At 36.6% G+C, this 24869-nt stretch overlaps 1 protein-coding gene across 1 annotated transcript in view; it reads right to left on the reverse strand.

Annotated features, from left to right (window-relative positions):
- Positions 1 to 24869, reverse strand: part of LOC100355864 (glutamate decarboxylase 1-like) — a 90995-nt gene that overhangs the window by 21357 nt on the left and 44769 nt on the right. Inside the window, exons 2-4 of the mRNA XM_051851875.1 lie at positions 5715 to 5990; positions 3578 to 3668; positions 106 to 218 (exon numbers count right to left, since the gene is read on the reverse strand). Coding sequence (XP_051707835.1) covers positions 106 to 218; positions 3578 to 3668; positions 5715 to 5990 — 480 coding nt within the window. The remainder of the gene's footprint in view (positions 1 to 105; positions 219 to 3577; positions 3669 to 5714; positions 5991 to 24869) is intronic.

Consider the following 24869-nt stretch of genomic DNA (forward strand, 5'->3'; position numbering starts at 1 on the left):
ACTTATGACCATCTTTCAAAAATCATGTTAGTTGAAATATATTTTGAGTGGCTCCTAATAGGTATTTCAGTTAGCTTATTCAAATGAGGTCTTGCTGTTTCTTACCAGGTGAAAATATTCCATCTGCTTCTGCTTCTCCCCAGCCAATAATTTCATACATTTTTTTAAGAAGAATTGCTTCCATTGAGGTAAATACTGGGGCAATTTCATAGGTAAACCTATAAAAGATAAATAGACATTCCACTCTTCAATGGAAGAGGCTAAATTATACATATTCTATGACAGATTGTACAGGAAATGGTTAGGATTTTATGGTCTAAATAACTTTTCAGTTTGATCTACAAGGAAAGTATCATGACTTTCATGTTTTGTGCTGTAGCAAGAAGTTCTTTCTCATTAAGAGGAAAAAATCCTGATCCTTATGCACACACACAGAATACTTTTGTTAACCTGAAAATGTCCAATTATTAGGACTACATATATATTCATACATATATGTATACAATGATAATGGTCTTCAAGAAGCTCACGGAAAGTACCTATTATAAAAAATAATTTGCATTGATTTGAAGAACATTTTGTATAAAAATAAATTTATTTTCTACTTTTCCATGAACTTGTCGAAGTACCTTGATATACATATTTCTTATTGGACAAATTGCAAAGACAGAGATCTAGGGATGAGTGCTTGGCTTAGCAGTTAAGCTGCCCATAAATCATATTAGAGTAGGTAGGTTCAATAGCTGTCTCCAGCTTCTGTTTGTACTTTTCTGCCAACAGTGACCCTGAGAGGCAGCAGTAATGGCTTGAGTAGTTGAGTCCTTGTCACCTATGTGTGACACTTGGACTGACTTCCTCACTTTGGATTGGGCCTAACACCAGCCTTAGCGTATATCTGTCAAGTAAACCAGAGTTTGAAAGTTCACTCTTCCTTTCTATCTGCCTCTGATATATGTAAAAACAAATAAATAAAGAACCAACTTTTTAAAAAAGATGTATTTATTTTATTTGAAAGTCAGATTTAAAGAAAGAGAGGGAGAGAGAGAGAAATAGAGTTAGGTCCTCTTTCTGCTGGTTCACGCCACAAATGGCCACAACCAGGAGTCAGGAGCTTCATCTGGGTGTCCCACATGGAAGGCCGAGCCCTAGCACTTGAGCCATCCTCCCCTAGTTCTTCTAGGCCACTAGCAGGGATTGAAAGTGGAGCACCCGAGGCATGAACTGGAGACCATATGGGATGCCAGAGTCACAGGTGGCAGCTTTACCTGCTATGCCACCATGCTGGCCCCAAGCCATCATTTTTAAAGACAGAGATATAAAGCTATAATCAACATTTCATAGTACACGAAAGAGGCAGAAAAATTATTTACTAAAATTGATGGATAAATGTCCTCTAGAATTTTTGTATTTTGAGCAAACATCATAAAAGGAGTAAGAATTTTTAAGTTTTCAATAATAACAGCTGTAAAGAAAGAACACATTATATGACAAAAATAATGTGGTACTCATGGAAGAAAATTCAGAGAGGACCAAATGGGAACTCTCTGAGTCATACTGAACTCAATGTCTCTGAAAGAAGAAGGGGGGATTCAAAAGGCTATAAAATTTCTGTGCCATGCACAGTAAACAATGAAGTATTCACAGCAGGTTCTGAAATGGAAGAAGGGGTTCAATTATTCTCAAGATAAAAAGCAGCATGACATGCAGAGGACTATGTTGGGAGCCCCAAGAACACTCAACTATTAGTTCAAGGAAGGTGAATATTCCATAGGGCAACTTTTTGATCCTAGGAGACCTGGTTGAGAATAATTTCTTGCTTTTCCCTACCAATGGGCATCTTGGCAACAGTCACTTACAGGTGGATACTACAGTCCAAGAATCAAGCATTCATGTATGAATCTATACTGCAATTATCTGAACTAACTTTTGGCTGTGGTCAGAAACCCACACTCAAAAATTCTATTGACTACTAGAATTAAGATTTTAATTCCAAGAGTGGTAGTGCAGTAGGTCAGGCCACCACCACTTGGGACACCAACATCCCAGTTGTGACACCAACACCACCAGCAGTCTTGGCTGCTCTTCTGATCCTGCTCCCTGCTAATGTACCTGTGAGAGCAGTGGAAGACAGCTGAAGAGCTAAGGCCCCTACAACTCATGTGGGAGAGCCAGGTGTTTGTTACAGCTCCCTGACTTCCTTCACTCTGGCCCAGACTCAGCCATTGTAGCCATCTGGGGAGTGAACCTGCAGATGGAAGTTTCTCTCTCTCTCACTCTTTCTCTCTCCCCCACCTTCCTATCTCTGTCTCGCTCTCTCTATGTCACTCTGCCTTTCAAACAAATAAAATAATTTTAAAAAAAAGGAATGAAGGATAAAGGAACTTCAGAAGTAAAAACTATCCTTTTCATTCTCTGTCCTTTCCACTGTTTGTTTAAACCCAAGAGTTTTTTTTCTTCACATAGGAATGGCTAAATTTTATAACAATGGCATTCCAAATAGTGAATTTGATTTGCAAATTGACTTTATGTAATAGTTTATATAACACAGAGAACACAATACATTGTCTCAAAAGATTCTGTTTTTAAAAGTATTGCTCTATAAAGTTTTAAATAGCGGTCTACAATAAGTAATAAAAATTAAAATTGCAATAAGCTGTAAAGGGCATTTTCATTGGCTTTTCAATTCTATAAAATGTGAATTACTACCATGAACTCTGCATCATTAAAAACTCAATGATATCTAAACAGTTAAAATAAACCTCAGGTTTTCCGTATAGCAGGGCAATCTCTCCTCATAAATGTTTAGTTCTTGGTTATAAATTTAAATATCTACCAGCTGTCTCTTTTGATTGCTCATTAAATTATATTAACATTTGACACAGACTATTTTCAATTTAACATCCAATCTTTCCCTTATCTTTTTTTTTTTATCCTTATCCCCTTTAACCTTGAAAAATACTGCCTGATAAATCAATTTTACTTCAAAACATTACAGCAGTATATCTAATTTTCTTTTGGCCCAAAATGTTGTTGTTGCAAAGGTCAATAATTTAAAAGAATGATACTGGAGTTGAATTTAACCTTTCTTTTTAAAGTTTACTTTGTGCACCTTTAATAATATTGAGGTTCTAACTTAAATTCAAGAAACTTTTCACATACCTGTCTGTGTTCTGTTCTACTGTGCATTGTGGATCATCTGTGGTAGTGTTGAAAAGACTGACGCTGAGACCTGACTCTCCACACTAGTGACTTAGGCAAATCAACTGAGCTTTACCTTCTACCAAAGAATTCAGCTCCTAAAAGTTTCCCGAGAATGACTTTCCAGAGGACCAAGTAAACCTCAAATTCATTTGTGAAGCCTGCGGCATCATCTTTGCATTTCTCCCAGGATATCGACCAAATGTGTTTCCTATCCCCTCTCCTCCACTCTACTCCCCTCCACTCCACTTCCCACCTCTCCTCTCTTCTTTGTTCTTCTCTTTACTACATGTCTTGATACAGCAAGCATCAGAGCCAGCAAAATACAAGTTACGCAATCTACATCTTGACTCTCAATCCTTACATGTAGGATACTTACATGTTGGTATTTGCAGTGGCTGTCAACCATTCCCCTGCAAGTCCAATCATATCAAGTCCACTTGAGAGCTGGTTAAAGTAGCGAGGATGTCCTAGAAACAAAGACAATGTTGCAAAAGTACCAAAATAGAAACACAGGGCTAAAACATGGCTAAATTTGATAGCAGTTCCTCAGTCAGCAGGTGGGCATAGATTAAGTACACTTAAAAATTATGTCATTCAGTAAAATTATTGAGAAACCATTATATGAAAAGGCAGGATCATTTCCATGGGGATACCATAGAAACCAAGCTAAGCACAATCACTACCATATGAATCTTACAGTTAGAAGGAAAAGACATAATCACTTCTCAGCCTTTTGGCCAAGATCAAGCGTAGAAGGAAAAGACATCAAACAAATAATCGCCCAAATGTGATTAATTACAATTGTAAAATGTATTTCCTGTGCATACAGAGGCAGAGGTAATCTACCTATCCATATTAAATACATTTGTAAGATTGTTTACTATATGTGTGTTTGTACTTATGAAGATATAAGCATATAATTAAAATATAAGTAAATAGTTAAGGTCATAGTCAGCATGTTTTATGTTGTATCTTTGATATAAACTTGATGGATTTCTCAGAATTTCAAGCACTAATATTGCATAGTAACTGTTTCAAAGGATACTTACAGTTTGTATAATATAAACTAAGGATATATTTGTTTTTGTTGTTTATGTTAATGCAGTACTGAGCATCCTCAAATGTAAATCATCTTTTTTCATTAACATGGCAATTGGTCTCAAGATACAATATTTGTGATGTTTAAAATACTGATCACAATAACGTCCATGTAATTGTTATTTATCAAATCCAAGGCATCACACAGATAACATTTATAAATATAAAAAATACAAAAATATTTCCAAGATAACCTAATAAGCAATGAATAAAATTAAACATGGGCAACGTACTTTGGCATCATTTTTTTGGACTCTTTCAAAAGATAGTGCTTTTTCCAATACAGTTTGTACATACTCAAGATTTTATAAATAGGGGTTCATAGAGTTTATTACACTACTTCCTCCTGGAAGTATCATTGCCTTAAAAGGTTAAGAATTGAGTTACAGGGGAGTGCATAGTGTTGCAGTAGGTTAAGCCTCCAAGCACAATGTCAATATCCCATATGGGTGTGTTCCACTTCTGATCCAATTACCTGCTGATGTGCCTGGGAAAGAGTGGAAGATGGCCCAAACATTTGGGTTCTGAAACCTTGTGGGAGACCTGGATGGAGTTCCAGGCTCCTGGCTGCAGCCTGGCTAGCACTGGCCATTGCAGCCATTTGGAGAGTGACCCAACAGATGAAAGATTTCTTTTTTTCTGTCTCTCCCTTTCTCTCTGTAACTCTTTCTTTCAAACTAATTAATTAATTAACTAATCTCTTAAAAATCAAGTTAACTTAATCATAAAACATTTTGTGATATATAAGATGCTTATCTGTTTTTTAAAGATGTATTTATCTATTTTAAAGACAGAGTTATAAAGAGGCAAAGGCAGATTCATAGAGAGACGTCTTCCATCCACTGGCTCACTTCCCAAATTGTAGCAACAGCTGGACCTGGGTGGATCTGAAGCCAGGAGCCTGAGGCATCCTCTGGGCCTCCCATGTGGGTGCAGGGTCCCAGGGACTTGGGTCATCGTCTGCTGTTCTCAGGCACATTAGTGGGGAGCTGGATTGGTTATGGAGCAGCTGGGGCTCGAACCAGCAACCATATGGGATACCAGCACTGCAGGCGGCGGCCCCATGTATCTTTTTGATATATGTTTTTGACATATCCATCATTTCATCCATGTAGTTTAATTGGCAAGGAAGGAAAATAAGTGAACATCAATACTGAGTATGATAAAATGAAGTTGGTAAATGAAAAAATGATAGGTAAATATTTACGTGTATTTGCCTTTTTAAAAAATTTCCTAAACCAAAATCATTTTTACTCTTCCTTGCTAATTAATAAGCCATTTGTATATGAGATCAATATAAAAATAAACATGTTTTTAAATAAGGAATGCATTGCAGCCAATTTAACACAAATGTAAACTGAAGACTATTCAGTCAGTCTGCACTTCAGGAGCATCAATTTGAAAAAAAAAATCACCTGTTTTAACACCATATTTCAAGGTATCTGTACAATCAACAAGTATCTGCTCCAGAGATTCAGGATGGTCAGACAGGTTCAAGTTAAATCCATCCAGACCTTCGAGGAGTTGATGAGGATGATGAAAATCCAATATTTTACTCTTAGCATCAAATGTTTTTTTGATGTAATTCAGAAGAATATCTACTACTTGTAGCAGAAAATATTGTGTTAAATCCTTGTCATCCTTGGATGGCAGCAAATCTGAGTAAAAGAGATAAACAGTAACATCAGTAACTACAATGGCCAAGCAAATCTTCAAGGGATAGAGTTGTCACTGAAAACTAAACATATACAAAGGTTATGCCAAATAATAAAGAAATAAATATTTTTCCTAAGTACCATTATAAAAATCTTCATCTTAAGATCTTTGCAATGAAAATCTTAAGGCATCAGTAATAAATATAACAAAAAACACTCCCCAGCCATAATGGAAACATATCCCATGTTCATGGAATGGAAGAATGAACATTATTAAAATGTGCATACTACGAAGAGCATTCTATGAAGCTAATGAATTCTCACCAAAACACCAATTACATTCTTTACAGAACTAGAAAAAGGAATCTTAAAATTTATGGAACCCCAAAAAGTGCAGATGAACCAAAGCAATCCTGAGCAAAAAATAAAGCTAGAGGCATCAAAATATCTGAATTCAAGCCATACTAAAAAGCTGTATTAAGTAAAACAGCATAGTACTGACATGAAAACCAACACATAGTTCAGTGGAACAGAATACAGAACCCAAAACTAATACATATATAAAATATATACAGCCAACTTATTTTTGACAAAGTTGTGAAGAACCCACATAAGATAGTATTTTCAATGAATGGTTCTGGCAAAACTGAATACACATATGTAGAAAAATGAAAGTAAATCTCTACTTTATACCATATAAAAATCAAGATGGATTAAAGACCTAAATGTAAGATCTGAAACCATGAAATCAGCAGAGCAAAATGTAGGTTGGTGTAGGCAATGATTGCTTTGATATGATCCCCAAAACAAACAAAATCAAAATTAGACAAACGGGAATCTATCAAACTCAGAACTTCTGTGCAAGAAAGGAAACAGTTAACAGTGAAAAATCAACTAATAAAATATTTGCAAGCTGCTTGTTCATCAAAGGATTAATATCCAGAATGCATCAAAACTCAAAATCTAAGAAACAAAACAAAAATAATGTAGTTAAGAAATGGACAAAGGACTTGAATCGACATTTTTAAAAGAAAAATACAAAGAACCAACAATTTTCAACATCACTATCAGGTAAAGGCAATCAAAACTACAAAATGAATATTACCAAAAAGATAAAAAAAAAAAAACAGTGCTGAAGAGGATGTGGAGAAAGAGAAGCCCATACACTGTTAGTGAGAATGTGAATTAGTGTAGCCACTATGGAAAAACAGTATGGAGATTCCTTAAAAGAACTGGAAATAGAAATGCCTTGTGACCCAGCAGTCCTACTATTGGGGATATATGGATATATTCAAAAGATAAAAAAAAAAATCTCCTATCAAAGAGATCCCTGCTCCATAGATAATGTAGCATTATTCATAACAGCCAAGATATGTAGTCAACCAGAGTCCAACATCTGGTAAGCAGATGGAATATTATATTATTCTATCATAAAAGAGTTAAATTCTGTCATTTGCAACACAATTCATGGGACTAAAGGACATCATGTTAAGCGAAATAAGCCAGATGCAGAAGGACAAACACTACACGTTCTCCTTCATATGGTGAAGTTAAGAAAACTCAGTCTGAACACAGAGTAGTAATTACTAGATGCTAGGGAGGGCAAACAGGGCAGAAGGAGTTTGGATAACAGGTATCAAATCAGAGTTAGAATGAAAGAATTTTTTTGTTAGTTTTACATAGCATAGAACATTGACTAGAGTTCACAAACTCCTATTAAATGTTTTATGAGCAAACAAGAAATGAGCCCAAGGCTCCAAACATAAAGTACAGTCAAAGAAGGAGAAATGTGGAGTATCCAGATTTAGTCATTATACATTACATACATGCAATGAGATGTTTCATCATAGCCCATAAACATGTACCACTAGTGTTAGTAAAAATTTTTTAAATTTTATTTAAAGTATATAAACTTCATGCATTTCATATATACACATTTAAGGACATAATGATTCTTTTTAATAGAGAATAATTTTTCCCTAAAATCAATCATTTTAGATTAATGCTACTGGAACAAGCAGCCTTTGAAAATCACCCATACATGGACTTTACTTGATTGTCATGCCACAAAATGATTCAGTCATTCTATCTCTAATCAAAAGTTAAAAGATCAGATGTTAAAGACAACTAATTGATTCAGTAAATATGTAGATCACATGGAGTCCATGTTTTAAAAGCATAAAGGGAAAGTATTTATTAATGACATCCATACCTGAAGCATAAGTATTAGATAAATTAGCCATTAAATTCTCGGTGTGAACATCTTTTTTCATATCTTTCTTGGTTGATTGAAAAGTCTGGATAGATGTTTTATTTGTATATTCCATATCTAAGTTTAAAAAGAAAATATTTTGTGATTATTAAAGCTTATTGATAATATGTATTTGCTACTTTTATCTGTAAACAAGTAGATGTCCCTGTGAAATTCAAAATGTTTTCAACGCTTATTTCCATTCTTATGTAATCTCCAGAAGTATAAACTGAGAAGAAACATTCATCCTATTCAAAAAATATAATGATTTTCATATCAGTTTGTAGGATTATGAACATAATTATCAAAACATCAGGTTAACTATAAGTGCCTAATACATAAAGTATCCTTCCATTAATTTTTAAAGAATTACAACCATGTCTACAAGTTATCAATAATCCTAAATGCCTGGCACAAATTTTAATCCTCATGATATTCCTATAAAAGGGTCATTTTCAATATGAAAATAAAGAGACAAAAAGTTAAATAACAATAATAGCTAGAGTTTTTGGGCACTTACTGTAGTTCAGACATTGTTTTCAGCATCTCACATGTATTATACTATTAAATCATCTTAACACAGAGTAAGGATGCAGGTTTCACTATTACTAACAAAAAATATTATACAAGGCCAGCGCCGCGGCTCACTAGGCTAATCCTCCACCTTGCGGCGCCGGCACACCGGATTCTGTCCCAGTTGCCCCTCTTCCAGGCCAGCTCTCTGGTATGGCTCGGGAGTGCAGTGGAGGATGGCCCAAGTGCTTGGGCCCTGCACCCCATGGGAGACCAGGAGAAGTACCTGGCTCCTGGCTTCGGATCAGCATGGTGCGCCGGCTGCAGCGCGCCGGCTGTGGCGGCCATTGGAGGGTGAACCAACGGCAAAAGGAGACCTTTCTCTCTGTCTCTCTCTCTCACTGTCCACTCTGCCTGTCAAAAAAATAAATAAATAAATAAAATAATATTATATAATGAAACTTGCATATATAGACAGATCTGTTTGAATCCAAAACTATTGTTATCCTAATAATTAAACATTAATGTTTAAAAACAATAGTTTCTGCAATAGTCTAATAAAATATTGAAAGGAATATTCAATGAATTAGGCAATACTTACTTAATATTCTGAGAAATGTGGGGAGAAATACTAATGTATGATAGTGATAAATGCCTTACCTGTTTCGATAAAGAATAAAGATCCTGACAGGTTACTAATTTGTACATAAGGCAAAAAACACACATTACAGTAATGTGAGGGGATTAATGCAATGTACCTAAAAATAAATTTCCAAGTTAAACATTGAATCAGTAGACACAAATTAATTAATTCCTGCTATAATTTTTTCTAGAAGAAATTGCAATTTAGATTTCACTCCTATAAGCAATTAAATAAAGTTTAACATAACTAAAGTTTTAGGACTATAATATAGTTTTAAATAATTAGTGGAAACAAAATCACAAGACAGGAAAAATTTTTTAAAAACTCTGTACATAATCCAGTTACAGAAAGTTTAAAAATTATATAGAAACCAACACATTTGATATATTGGCATAAGAATTACACTCCACTAATAGTTCTACAACATATTGAATCTACAACCTAAAACAATATATATTTAAATTTATATAATGAGATTCTTTCCTTGAGTTCACAAGATAATGATTATTAATATGGTGCTGTCAGAATATTAAAATATTCTGATATTAAAATATTTTAATAATCTCTCTGGAGACTGTGGTAGGTAGAAAAGAAAAATTTCACATCAAGTTTTTATGAACATCTACTTTCTCAGTTAATATTAATTCCCAATTCTTCTCACAAAATTTTAACTTACTTGTCCGGCTGTATCCACAGTTTTTGAAATCCATGTATTGTAAAAAGAAGTCCGTAGTAATAGACTATTTGGAGGCAGAGAAAAAATTCTAATGCAATGGACATGATCATTAAGAATTTGTCATTGTAATTTGTAATACGACTCTTATAATTATTCTCTTTGATGGCACAAAATCTTGGAGCAATTCCATTATTTGTGAAATGGGTGGGGATACGGTGATTTCATTTGTTTAGAGAATTAACTGAGAGGTAGTTGTAATACATTCATGTTAAAACATCAACCTGTCTAGTGTTTTTTAAAAAGTGTTATATAACATTCAAATAAACAAATGCAGCTCAATTTCCCACCTGACAATTACAGATTTTATCTACAGAATGAAGTGTTTGGTACTTCACATGTAACATAAAAATGAATTTAAGTCCTTGGCATATTAACAGCACAATTCACATTCTTGTAACACACTAATTACTTTTTGCTTTTGTATTAAAATCTAAAATGTAAAATAATCCAAGAACACGTAGTCAGTGTCTCTCAAAAGTCCCACATCCAGGTATAGATTTTCCTGAGAAATTATTAAATATCACCTTATTCCTTTGAGTTTCCATCTGTAGAGTGTTGTGCAGGTCTACATTATTTCCTTATTAAGCAAGTTTTAGCATATTAATGAAAGAACATGAAAAGATTGATGAGACACAACAAAACAATCTAGAAATGCATTAATCCCTATCCTTGGCATTTAGGTGTAATTTATGAACAGATTAAAAAAACTCTTACTTCACTTTAATAATAATAGAAGGATGTTGTGAATTGTCAAAGTTCATAGACAACTTCCAAAACCTAAACTAAGTAAGTTGTTGCAAATTTCTTTTTTTATTAAGAAGTTAACTAAAGCCTCAAATAAACACACACACACACACACACACACATTTGATGAGTTGGAAAACACTTCCTCCTTTCCTTTCTTCATTGCTGTCAGTTGAATATGATTGCAGAAGTGGCATGGAAGTAGGAAAACAGGGAGAAAAAGCTCCTAAGAGACCACAGATATTTTTGCTTCCCTTCAATGGTCTTCGGAGCTTCTTTTTTTTTTTTTAACTTTTATTTAATGAATATAAATTTCCAAAGTACAGAATATTGATTACAATGACTTCCCCCCCATAACGTCCCTCCAACCCGCAACCCTCCCCTTATCCACTCCCTCTCCCCTTCCATTCATGTCAAGATTCATTTTCGATTCTCTTTATATTCAGAAGATCAGTTTAGCATACATTAAGTAAAGATTTCAACAGTTTGCTCCCACACAGAAACATAAAGTGAAAAATACTGTTTGAGTACTAGTTATAGCATTAAATCTCAATGTACAGCACACTAAGGACAAAGATCCTACATGAGGAGTAAGTGCACAGTGACTCCTGTTGTTGACTTAACAAATTGACACTCTTGTTTATGGCATCAGTAATCACCCTAGGCTGTTGTCATGAGCTGCCAAGGCTATGGAAGCCCCCTGAGTTCACTGACTCTGATCATTTTTAGACAAGGCCATGGTCAAAGTGGAAGTTCTCTCCTCCCTTCAGGGAAAGGTACCTCCTTCTTTGATGACCCATTCTTTCCACTGGGATCTCGTGGAGCTTCTTTATTTTAACAGTCACTATGTCTTTTAGAAAGAATGTCCATCGTGTTTATCCAGTTCTTGCAGAACACCCGTTTTTCTCTGTTAATAAACCCACCAAGTTTCCTCCACTAAGTGTACCATTGTGAGTTAATCCTGCTCCCTCCATCCTGCAAGGTCCCTACTTCATTCGCATCCTTTACATGTTTCTCCTCCCTATGTGACAAACACCATCACCCTAAATTCAAAGGGAGTTTCAATAATCTCAATTCCAAGGAAATGGATTTGAGGCCCAAGTTTGACTGTTCTATCTGACAGCAAAACAATAGCTACTTAAGCCAATTGGACTTATTTCCTTCCAACACAGAAGTCTGACCTGGGGGTGGGTATGGGCTGTTCACACTGTTCTGTTCCATGAAGTCATCCAAAGGCTAGGAGTTTCCTCTGTTGCTGTCTCATATCCTAAATCAGTGTTATCTGAAATAAATAGATGTCAAAGACACACAAAATTTCTTTGAAAGATTGATTTATTTATTTGCAAGTGTTTTAGAGAGAGAGAGAGATCTTCCATCTACAGTTGGTTCACTCCCCAAAAATCTGCAATGGCCATAGCTGAGCCAGGCTAAATCCAGAAGGCAGGCGATTCAGTCAGGTCTCCCACACAGGTGGAAAGGACCAAGAACAGGTCATTTACATGGACCTGATCAGAAGTGGAAACGCCACGACATGAACCAGCACCTATTAGGGATGCCAATGTCACTGGCAGTGGCTTTTCCTGCTGTCAAACAACGTCGACCCCTATAATTTCTAATTTTCTATTAGATATATTTCCCTAAAGTAAAATGGAATAGATGAAATTAAACTTTAGTAATATATTCAACTTAATCTAATGTATGCAAAATTAATTTTGTTTTGTTTCTTTTTTCCTTTTATAATTTCATATATTTCATATATACAGATTTAGGAACACAGTGATATTTCTCACCCTCCCCTCCCCCACCCATGCTCCCACCCTCTCTCCTCCTTCCTTTCTTATTCTTTCTTTCAGTTTTTACAGTGATATGCTTTCAGTTCATTTTATAATCATAAGGTTAACCCTCCATTAAGTAAAAAATTCAACAACAGATACATGCAAAATATTCTTTTAAACATGGACTGTATCTCAAAATGATACATTTCATTGCAAATGCACTCTGTACTTAGATTTCATGAAATTTTTAGCTAAAAATGTAGATACACAAGGTGTTCCAAATGCAAAAACTTTTTCATTAACTAAGTTGCATATCAAGTTTTAAATTGAAACTCAAACTAAATATAATTTAAAATCCAATCCTTAAGTCAAATCAGACATATTCCAAGTTCTAAATATTCATCCATGTCTGGTGATCCCTGTCTTGGACAGCACAAATCAAAAGGATCCACAAGGCTAGCTCACTTGTGCTGTATTTGAATTCCAGTCCAAAAATGCAGGAAAAGGGTCATAAGAGATATGGCCTGCTGCTTAAAGTGGGAGACTAACAGAAAATATGGTCTACTCAGACAATGCCATGGCTGCAAAAGAACTTCTAAGATCAATCCCATTCACAATAACTAAAAAAAAGTACCTTGTAATAAATTTAACCAAGATGATGAAAGATCTCTATGATGAAAATTATAAAACATTAAAGAAAGAAATAGAATAAATACACACAAAAAAATGGAAAAATCTTCCATGTTAATGGATTGGAAGAATTAATATATACAATATGTCTATACTATTGAAAGCAATTTACAGATTCAATGTGATTCCAATCAAAACACCAATGACATTCTTCTCAGATCTAAAAAAAAAGATGCTAAAATTCATATGGAAAGACAAGACACCTCAAATAGCTAAATCTTAATCAACAAAATCAAAGGCAGAGGCATCACAATACCGGGTTTCAAGACATACTTCAGGGAAGTTATAATCAAAACAGCCTGGTACTGGCACAAAAATAGACTGTAGATCAATGGAACAATAGAAACCCCAGAAATCAATTCATGCATCTACAGCCACCTATCTTTGACAAAGAAGCTAACATCAATCCCTGGAGAAAGGAAAGTCTCTCCAACAAATGGTGTTGGGAAAATTGGATCTCTGCATGCAGAAGTATAAAACAAGACCCCTACCTTACACCTTACACAAGAATCCACTCAAAATGGATCCAGGATCTAAATCTACGACCTGATGTAATCAAATTACTGGAGGACAACATTGGGGGAAACTCTGAAAGACATTGGCATAGGTGAAGACTCTTGGAAAAGACCCCAGAAACACAAGCAGTCAAAGCCAAAATTGACAAATGGGATTACATCAAGTTGAGAAGCTTCTGCACTGCAAAAGAAACAATCAGCAAAGTGAAGAGGCACTGGACAGAATGGAAGAAAATATTTGCAAACCATGAAACTGATAAATAATTAATTTCCAGAATCTATAAAGAGCTGAGGACACTGAAAAACAACAAAACAAACAATACAGTTAATAAATAGGCAAAGGACATGAACCAGCATTTTTCGAAAGATAAAATTCAAAATACCCATGAAAAAATGCTCAAGATCACTAGCCATCAGGGAAATTACAATAAAAACCACAATGAGGGGGGCAGTATGCTGTGTTGTACTAAGTTAAGCTTCCACCTGTGGTGTTGGCATCCCAGTTTCCACTGGTTAGGGTCCTGGTACTCTGTCGCTCCTCCACGAAGAGGGGGAGCGACATAATGGTGCTGTGACTCAGATAGGAAACCTAGGAGGGAAGAAGCGGGAAGAAGTGGGAAAATACCGGAGAGAGAGACTAGGGAAGAGCCTAGGGAAAAGCCGGACGGAAAAAATGCTGGAAGAAGTTAGGATTGAAAGCGAAAGTGAAAGCTGGAGGAAACATAGACTCGGATGCAGACTATGGCGGGGAAGCTAGGAGATTAAAAGCGAAAGTGAAAGCTAGAACAAACAGACTCGGATACGGACTGTGGGGAGAAGCCAGGAGAAATGAGAGGGGAATATTGTTGGAAGAAAAGTTAGGAAACATACCGGGTAGAGAAAAATGTTAGGAGGATGAAGCCGCGGGGGCAGGCTGAGGCAGAGACGTAAGCTATGTTGGGATTCGTCAAGTCAGCCCAGGAAACAAAAGGCGAAAATCTAAAACCAGAGGCGGAGACATAAACCAGGTTGGATTTCGCCAGGTTAGCCCGGGGAACTTAGACTGAAAACCAAGAAGCGGAAACGTGAGCTAGGCTGTGTGATTCGCGGAAGCCGCCGCACGCAGAGAGAGTGCGGGGCACGAATAGATAGGAAGTGCGGGGCTGGCACAGAGGCCGTGGTGTGGGCGCGAAGGGCGCGGAGACCGCGGAGCGTGCACAGAGCCAGGAAGCCGCCCCAGGGCGGGCGCCGGGAAGCAGCCTCTGGGTGGGCGCCGGGAAGCCGCGGGGATAAGAGAAACAGAAGTTTAGAAGTAAAATGAGAGAAATAGGAATGCTGGCAGATAGAAGTAAAATAGGAGAGATAGGAATGCCCGGAGGTAGAGAAATAGAGAAAAATAAGGCTCCCCACAACATGGCAATGAGAGAGCTTGGATTTGGTCTGCCTGATTAGTGAGGCGATAAGCACCTGCAGGCAGAGTATGAGCTGCAGGTCACCAAAGAAAGGCACGAATCAACATCAATAAGTCTCCCCACAATACGGCAATGAGAAGGCTTGGATACGGTTTGCCTGATTGGTAGGGCTTGTAAACACCTGCAGGCAGTTCTAGCAGAGCAGAGCATGTGCTGCAGGGCACCGAACACAGGCACGCATCAGCGCCTAAAAACCTCCTCACAACATGGCGAAGAGAGGACCCGGATTCGGTTTGCCTGATTGGTAGGGCTTGTAAGCACCTGTGGGCAACTCTAGCAAGCAGAGCAGAGTGTGTGCCATGGGGCATCAAAGACAGGCACGTATCAACGCCAAAAATAAAAAGAAAGGGGGATCTGTGGGGAGCAACCCGGACTAGACTAAGTTACTGGAATTAAGACTTATTCTATGCATCTGCTCTCCCACAATATGGCGCTGAGAAGGGAGAAGCAGCTTCTACACAGCTGCCTCTCTCCAACTTGAGTGATGACCTGCAGGAGCTGATCCTGCTCCTGATTGGAGGAGAGCAGTGTGCTTGGCGTGTGGGTAGCAGAGTTGGGATTGGTGGAAGAGGACTATAAAGGAGGAGAGAGACAACATGCACCGGGAACATCTATCTGAAGGAACACCTGTGCAGCCCCCGAGAGAGCCAGCCGGCGGTGTGCCGCTCCCCTGCGGAAGTGGGGAAGGTGGCAGGTGGAAGGGTCAGTAGCCAACCCGGGAAGAACCAGCAGCTAAACTGGGAAGGGCCGAGCAGACAAAAGAACAGCGCAGGGTCCTGTGTCGTTTCTCCATGAAGAGGGGGAGCGACAGTACTCCACTTCCAATCTGGCTCTCTGCTAATGCCCTGGGAAAGCAGTGGATGATGGCCCAAGTGCTTGGGACCCTGAACCCACATGGGAGACCTGGAAGAATCTCCATTCTCCTGGCTTTGGATCAGCCCAGCTCTGGCCATTGCATCCATTTAAAGAGAAACGAAGTGGCTGGAAGATTGTCTCTCTCTCTCTCTCTCTCTCTCTCTCTCTCTGTTACTCTCTGCAACTCTGCTTCTCAAATAAATAAACAAATCTTTAAAAAATAAACCTCAAGGAAATCAGCAAACAATAAATGCTGGCATGAATGTGGAGAAAAAGATACCCTAATGGAGAAAAAGATACCCTAATCCTCTGTTGATGGGAATGGAAACTAGTATAGCTATTGTAGAAGATAGTATGGAGATACTCATAAAGCTGAAAATAGAAACACGATATGACCCAGCCATCTCACTCCTGGAATTCACCCAAACAAAAGGAAATCAGCATATGAAAGAGTTATCCATATTACCATGCTTATTGCAACTCAAATCACAATAGCAAAGATATGGAATCAACCCAGATGTCCATCAACTGTTGACTGCATAAAGAAATTGTGGTATATATACATACATACACAGCTGAGTATGTGTGAATGAAATCCTGTCTTTTGCAACAAAATTGATGCAACTGAAACCATTATAATTAGTGAAATAAGCCAGTCTCCCAAAAACAAATACCATATATTTTCCCTGATCTGTTGTAACTAAGAGTACCAAAAACGTAATGTATAGGAGTGAAATTGACATTTTGAGATTCGATGATTGCTTACAGCCCTTGCCTTTACTGTTGAGGAACAGTGTTTCTTCTTTTTTTTTCTTCTTCCCATTTTGAACTCTTTACATAGTGTAGGGTTAATCTAATGAGTATAAAGTAAACTGAAAGTAGATAATTGTAAAAATTGAGGGAAAAAGAGAGGAAAGAGGAGCAAGGTGGGTGCATGGGTGGGAGGGAGGGTGGGGTGGGAAGTATCACTATGTTCCTAAATCTGCATATATTAATTACATGAAATTTATTTACCTTAAATAAAAGAAGTTGCTTTTAAAAGAAAGTATAATCTCCAGCTAAATGGAAGTCTTCCTTATTAGCAGTCTTTGAATAGGCAAGCAGGAAGACAGCAGGGGAAGGGAAGTTTATCATTACTAAACAGAGAAGAGAAAATTAATATTGAGAAAATTAACAGTTCATGTCATATATAAATTTTAGTGTAGCACTATTTTCTGGATGTTCTGGGGAAACACAAAATTTTTTTTTCCTTACATTCATACATTTTCAACTATTGACATTGAAAAGTAATATTCAGGGGCCGGCCCTGTGGTATAGCAGATAAAGTTACTGCCTGAGACATTGGCATCCAATATGGGATCCAATTTGAGTCCTGGCTACTCCACTTCTGATCCAGTTCTCTCTTAATGGCCCGGGATGGCAGTGGAAGATGTTCCAAGTGCTTAGGTCTCTGCCATCCACATCAGAAATTCCTGGCTCTTGGCTTCAGTTAACCCAGCCTGGCTGTTGTGACTAACTGGGAAGCGAACTAGTGGATGGAAGATCTCTCTCTGTCTCTCCCTCTAACCCTCTAACCCTGATTTTCAAATAAATAAATTATTTAATCTTTTTTTAAAGAAATAGTAATATTTGTACTGTACCATAAATGGCCTTTGAGATTTCAACATGTTATTCAACATATAAGACTTTGGCAACAGTTGCTATCTAATATTTTATTATTTTTAATGTTTCCCTGTCGATATTCTAGCTCTTAGAGTATAGGAACAGTAAATAAAGAAAAACATATTCAAAATCTTATACATTCATGGTGCCTAATATTTAATTCTTTATACATTTATATGTTCCTTAGTCACAGTGTAAAATCCAAAGAAGTTACCTGTTTCACCGAGGCCACATTTATTAGCCTTTTTTTCCACATAATTTCTCATTATCTATGTTCAAATAGAAAGATAAACCTGAGGACAAAGTAAATAACTGAAGCTAGTAAGCATAAAGATATCCTAACTCAATAAACACCTGGAAGCCATATTTCCATGTGTTTACTTTGTAAGTTCTACTTCATCTGTTTTCCTAAGTCTCTGATCTCTTCTGGGAGAATTTCTTTTCATCTCTGGGAAATTGTTTCTAACAACAATATGAATCAGGTTATTCTAAACACACAAAATGCAGAGAAAACAGTCTGTGCTTTGTGGGACTCTGGTCTTTACATTCATGCGAATCTTTCAAGTCTCATTTCACTTTAATTTTCTCATAAGCATTTCTAAGCTGTTTGTTTACCCATGTTGAAAGAAGAAAATATCACAATCATATAATTGAAATGCCATTGTTCTTTGTGAGTTTTGTGTCTGGAACACAAAACATCATTTTATTAGCTGGATTTTAAAGTGGAAAGCAAGAGTTACTTTGTTTTGTTTCTCATAAATCACTATTACCATCATACACATGCACATATATATGTAAAACATATTAGAGAGACATATGATTTGAACTAAATATCTACTGTGTAGAAATTATCTTATAATACACTTTAGGAGTTTGTCCTACAAAGTACAACAAATAATTTTCAGGGGAGAGGTTCAACCCCAGGCGAAAATATCTAATTTCTTTCCTTTGCTAAAACAACATACCATACTAATGATTCACAATTCTCTCCCATGTAGTGACTTTCTAAAAGACTCTAAATAGTCATAACAATAATTTAAATTATTCTGGGGCACTATGAGTGTGTAGTTTTTACTTCAACATAAGATATTATGAGAGCTAGTATGCGAAGCAATGCTGACTGGTTGGCACATGAAGTTTGTGAGAGAAAAAAAAATTTATTTTCTCAAATGTTGCTATATTTTTCTTTCAATGCTTTCTTGTTAAGAATGATTTCAGCATATGGGATAATAGTAGCAAATAGCTCAATGTTGAATACAATAGGTGTTAGAATAACATGGTCCGAGGAGCCGGCACTGTGACTCACTTGGTTAATCCTCTGCCTGTGGCGCCGGCATCCCATATGGGCGCCGGTTCTAGTCCCGCTTGCTCCTCTTCCAGTCTAGCTCTCTGCTGTGGCCTGGGAGGGAAGTGGAGGATGGCCCAAGTGCTTGGGCCCCTGCACCTGCATGGGAGACCAGGAGGAAGCACCTGGCTCCTGGCTTTGGATCGGCACAGAGCTGGCCGTGGCAGCCATTTGGGGAGTGAACCAACATAAGGAAGACCTTTCTCTCTGTCTCTTTCTCTCTCTATCTATCTCTACCTGTCAAATGAAAAAAAAAAAGAATTAACACCTTTAATCAAGGACCACAACCTTTCTAAAAAAATAATAACATTGTCTGATATAAATATAGAAATTTTGTGTAAATTGACTGGGAGAAGCCTTGGAAAAACAAGGTAAAACTCATTTGATCCCAGTTAAGTGTATTAGGAAGAAAGCTGAATAGTCTAGGTCACTACAAATAATTGTTATAAGGAGACAATCTAACATCCATCGAGGAATGTAAAAAGACCTCTGGTTCTTTTCAGTCTGTAACATAACTAATCAGCTTCCTCCCATTCCTTCTTTCCTCCTTCCTTGGGCCTTTGTAAATTGAATTGGGAACATCTCAGAATTTGTCTCTCAATAATATATATAATATAATACTTTTAAGTGTCACAATATTTTTTATTTTTAGTTTTTTTATTTGCATGTATCTCATAAATATGACATCAGGAAAATAATGATTCTTCCCACTGTAACCTTCCACCAACTCCCCCCACTTCCTCCTCCTATTTAGTCCAAGAAAGAAAAAGAAAAAGAAAGAAAGAATGGAGTAAAAAAACAAAGAGAATTGTTCCTCAATAGTCTAGACAAGGGCTGTTCTATGTTATTGCTTCTTGAAGGTGATTTCATATTTCCCCCATTCCTCTTTTCCCTTAATTCCTCCCCCTTCTTTCCTTTTAGAAACTTGTCTTTCAAGAACTCAAGGATGGTACACCTCTTGTGAGCTCTTAGACATACTTATAATTTATGAGACAAAGTAAATGGAGATGATATTTGAGAACAAGTTTTACTACTAAGTCTCGCAATACAACTCTTTGGGGTCAGAGGTCCTGCATGGGAAGTTACTGCACAGTAACTATTGTTTATTTAACAAATAACACTCTTATGTATGACATCAGTGATCACCCAAGGCTCTTGACATGAGTTGCCTTGGCTATGGAAGCCTTTTGGATCCACTGGCTCAACAAGGCCATAAGCAAAATGGAAGTTCTAGCCTCCCTTCAGAGAAACCTACATCCTTCTTTGGTGGCCATTTCTTTCCACTGGATCTCACCCACAGGGGTCCTTCATGTAGGACCTTTTTTTTTTCTTCAGAGTATCATGGCTTTCTGTGCCAGAAATTCTCCTCCTGCATTTTCCAGCCTGACTGGAATGCCTTTAGGGCTGTTTCTGAGGTCAGAGTGCCACTTAAAGCTGTACTCATTCTGTGAGTCTACTGTATCTATGTTGGATCCTTCACACCTTTTTAATTCTGTCTATTACTGTTTCCAAACATTTAGTCCTATTTATATGATCACTTCAACACTTGATACTATCTATATGATCCCTTTTCCACTTGTTCCTATCAATTTGATCTTAATAACACTTAAGCTGCTATATTTATCAGCCAGTTTAAGGGATTTGAGAGTCCTATGGCTAATTGTTAATCTGTACTCTAGGAACTAAGTCCATAAGAATGTATGTAGGGCTATACTGCTTTACTGTCACAAATTTCATACACTTCACAGTTACATCTTTAGGATCTTGGTAATTCTTCCCACTGTGCTTGCTTTCTCACCTACACTCACTCCCTCCATCTCCCCTTATTCTCACTCTTATTCTTTACTAAGATCTGTTTACATTTAACATTATACATATGTGATCGATGAACTATGTTAAGTATAGCATTCAATGAATCATACGAAAGAGAAACAGATAAGGAGAATATTATAAACAAAAAGAAAGGAAAAGATAAGCAAAAATACAGAATAAGAAGCTGTTCTCAACAGTTGAGAGAAGGGCTATTCCAAGTCATTGTTTCTCACAGTGTCAATTTCATTTCTACATGTTGTCTTTAAGGTGCTCTGTTAGTTATCACAAGTCAGGGAGAAAATACAGAATTTGTCCATTTGGAATTGGCTTGTTTCACTAAGTATGATGTTTTCTGGCTTCATCTATTTTGTTGCAATTGACTCGACTTTTTTTTTTTTTTATATACTGCTGTGTAGTATTCCATGGTATACATATCCTATAATTTCTTTATCCAGTCTTCAGTTGATGGGCATTTGGGTTGACTATATGTCTTTGTTATTGTGAATTGAGCTGTGATAAACATGCAGGCACAGATAGCTCTTTCATATGCTGATTTCATTTTCCTTGGGTAGACTCCCAGGAGTGGATGCCTGGGTCATAGGTTAGGTCTATATTCTGATCTTTGAGGTATCTCCACACTGGCTTCCATAGTGGATTTACCAGTTTATATTCCCACCAACAGTGGATTGGGGTCTTTTTTCCCCCACATCATAGCCAGCATTGTTGTTGATTTCTGTATAAAAGCCATCCTAATAGGGGTGAGGTGAAAACTTAGTGTGGTTTTGATCTGAATTTCTCTGATGGCTAGTAATCCTGAGCATTTTTTCATGTGTCTGTTGGCAGTTTGGATTTCCTCTTATGTTTGTTTAACCCCTCATCCATTTCTTATTGGGTTGTTTATGTTGTTGATCTTCTAAATATCTTTATATAATTTGGTTATTAATCCTGTATCAGTTGTATAGTTTGCAAATATTTTCTTCCATTCTGCTGGTTTTCTCTTCACCTTGCTGATGGTTTCTTTTGTAGTGCAGAAGCTCCTGAATCTGATGTAATCCCATTTGTCAATTTTGGCTTTGATTGCCTGTGCCTCTAGGGTCTTTTCCAAGAATTCTTTGACTGTGCCATTGTCTTTTAGGGTTTCCCCAATGTTCGCTAATAATTTGATGGTGTCAGATAATAGATTTAGATCTTTAGTCCGATTTGAGTGAATTCTGGTGCAAGGTATAGGTAAAGATCTTGCTTCATGATTCTGAATATGGAGATACATTTTTCCCAGCACCATTTGTTGAAAAGACTGTCCTTGCTCCAGAGGTTGATTTTAGCTCCTTTGTTATAGGGAAGTTGGCTGTAGATGCTTAGATTGATTGAAAGTGTTTCTATTCTGCTCCATTGGTCTATCCATATGTTTTTGTACCAGAACCAGAGTATTTTAATTTAGATGCCCTGCTGTTTGTCTTGAAATCTGGTATTGTGATGCCTCTGGCTTTGTTTTTGCTGTATAGGATTGCTTTGGCTATTCATGTTCCTTGTGAATTCAAAAATCATTTTTTCTAAACCTGAGAAGAATGTCTGGTATTTTGATTGGTATCCCACTGAATTTGTAAATTGCTTTCAATGGTATATTTTGATGATATTGGTTCCTCCAATCCATGAACATTTTCCATTTTTTTGTAACTTCTTTAATTTTTTCTTTAATGTTTTGTAATTCTCATCAAAAAGATCTTTGACATCCTTGATCAAATTTATTCCAATGTATTTGATTTTTTGAAGTTATTATGATTTATTTATTTATTTCATTTATTTACTTATTTATTTATTTTTATGAAGTTATTATGATTATTTGAAGTTATTATGAATCAAATTTTTCACTGTGGCAATGTCTGTGTATACAAAGGCTGTTGATTATCGTTTGTTGATGTTATATCCTGTTACATTTTCAAACTCTTCTATGAGTTCCAATACTCTCTTAGTGGTATCTTTTGGATCCACTATATATAGCATCATGTCATCTGCAAATAGGGATAGTTTGACTTCCACCTTCCCTATTTATATACCTTTGATCTCTTTTACTTGTCTAATGGCTCTGGCTAGATCTTCTAGAACTATATTGAAAAGCAGTGGTGAGAGTGGACACTCTTGTCTGGGTCAAGGTCTCTGGGATTGCTTCCAACTTTTCTCTGTTCAATAGGATGCTGGCCATGGGTTTGCCATAAATTGCCTTGGTTGTTTTAGAAATCTTTCTACTCCCAATTTGCTAAACATTTACATCATGAAGGGGTATTGTAGTTTGTCAAATGTTTTCCCTGCTTCCACTCATCCACTGAGATAATGATATGATCTTTGTTTTTCAATTTCTTAATGTGATGTATCATACTTATTGATTTATGAATGATGAGCTATCCTGGTATGCCAGGAATAAATCCCACTTTGGGTGAATCAACTTTCTGATATGTTGTTGTCTTCCATTGGTTAGTATTTTGTTGAGGATTTTTGCATCTATGTTTATCAGAGAGATTGGTCTCTAGTTCTCTTTATCCGTTATATCTTTTTCAGATTTAGGAATTAAGGTGATGCTGGCTTGATAGAAAGAATTTTGGAGGGTTTCTCCTTTTGTTTGTTTTGAATAGATTGAGAAGAATTAGAGTAAGTTCTTTCAATGTTCAGTAGAATTCGTTGGTGAAGCCAATTGGTCCTGTGCTTTCCTTTTTTGGGAGCATCTTGATTACTTATTTGAGTTCTGTCTGGTTTATTGGTCTGCTTAGGTTTTCTGTGTCTTTATAGCCCAATTTAGGTAGGTCCTATTTGCCCAAAATCCATTTCTTCTAGGTTTCCTGTTTTGTTGATGTACAGTTTTTTGTAGTAATTTCTAATGATTTTTTTTAATTTCTGAGGTGTCTGTTGTTACTTTTCCTTTTGCAAACCAATGGGGTTCACGCTTAAATCTATGAGTTGAAAGTGGCATGTGGTTGTTGTAGCTTGTATCATATGTTGTTTCAAAATAGTGCCCAAACTGGGAAGGCAACGGTTTGGGTTGCACGATATTCCTTAGGTCATATCTTTCTTGGTTCCAGTTGCACGTTAGGGTAAACCAGCTTTCTCTTTTGCTGATTCTTGTATTGTTTTATTGGTTTCTATTTTGCTGATTTCTTCTCTAATTTTAATTATTTCTTTTCTCCTACTAGTTTTGGGTTTTGTTTGCTGTTATTTTTCTAGATCTTGGGGTACACTGATAGCTCCTTTATTTGGCGCCTTTCTAATTTCTTGATGTAGGCTCCAATTGCTATAAACTTTCCTCTTAATGCTGCTTTTGCTGTATCCCATAAGTTTGGATATGTTGCATTGTCATCTTTATTTGTTTACAGGAATTTTTTGATTTTTCTTTTGATTTCTTTAATGACTCACTGTTCATTCAGGAGCATGTTCTACAGTCTCCATGTATTTGTGTATACTCTGGGGATTCCTGAGTTGTTGATTACCAATTTCATTCCATTGTGGTCAAAGAATATGCATGGTATGATTTCAATTATTTGAATTGGCTGAGACTTGCTTTATGACCTACCATGTGGTTAATCCTAGAGAAAGTTCCATGCACTGGTGAGAAGAATGTGTATCCTGTGGCTGTAGGGTAGATAGCTCTATAGATATGTGTTAGGTCTATTTGGTCTATAGTATCAATTAAACCTGCTGTTTCCTTGTTGATTTTCTGTCTGGTTGATCAGTCCATTGCTGAAAGTGGGATATTGAAGTCCCCCATAACTATTATATTTGAATCCATATCTTTAAAATCCATTAACTTTTTTTAAAGAGCTAGGTGCTCTGTATACGGGCATACACATTTATAATGGTCACATCTTCCTCTTCCTGTTAATGATCCCTTGATCATTATATAGTACCCTTCTTTGTCTTTTTTAATAGTTTTTGTT

This window comes from Oryctolagus cuniculus, chromosome 10 (assembly GCF_964237555.1).
Source record: "Oryctolagus cuniculus chromosome 10, mOryCun1.1, whole genome shotgun sequence".
Lineage (NCBI taxonomy): Eukaryota > Metazoa > Chordata > Mammalia > Lagomorpha > Leporidae > Oryctolagus > Oryctolagus cuniculus.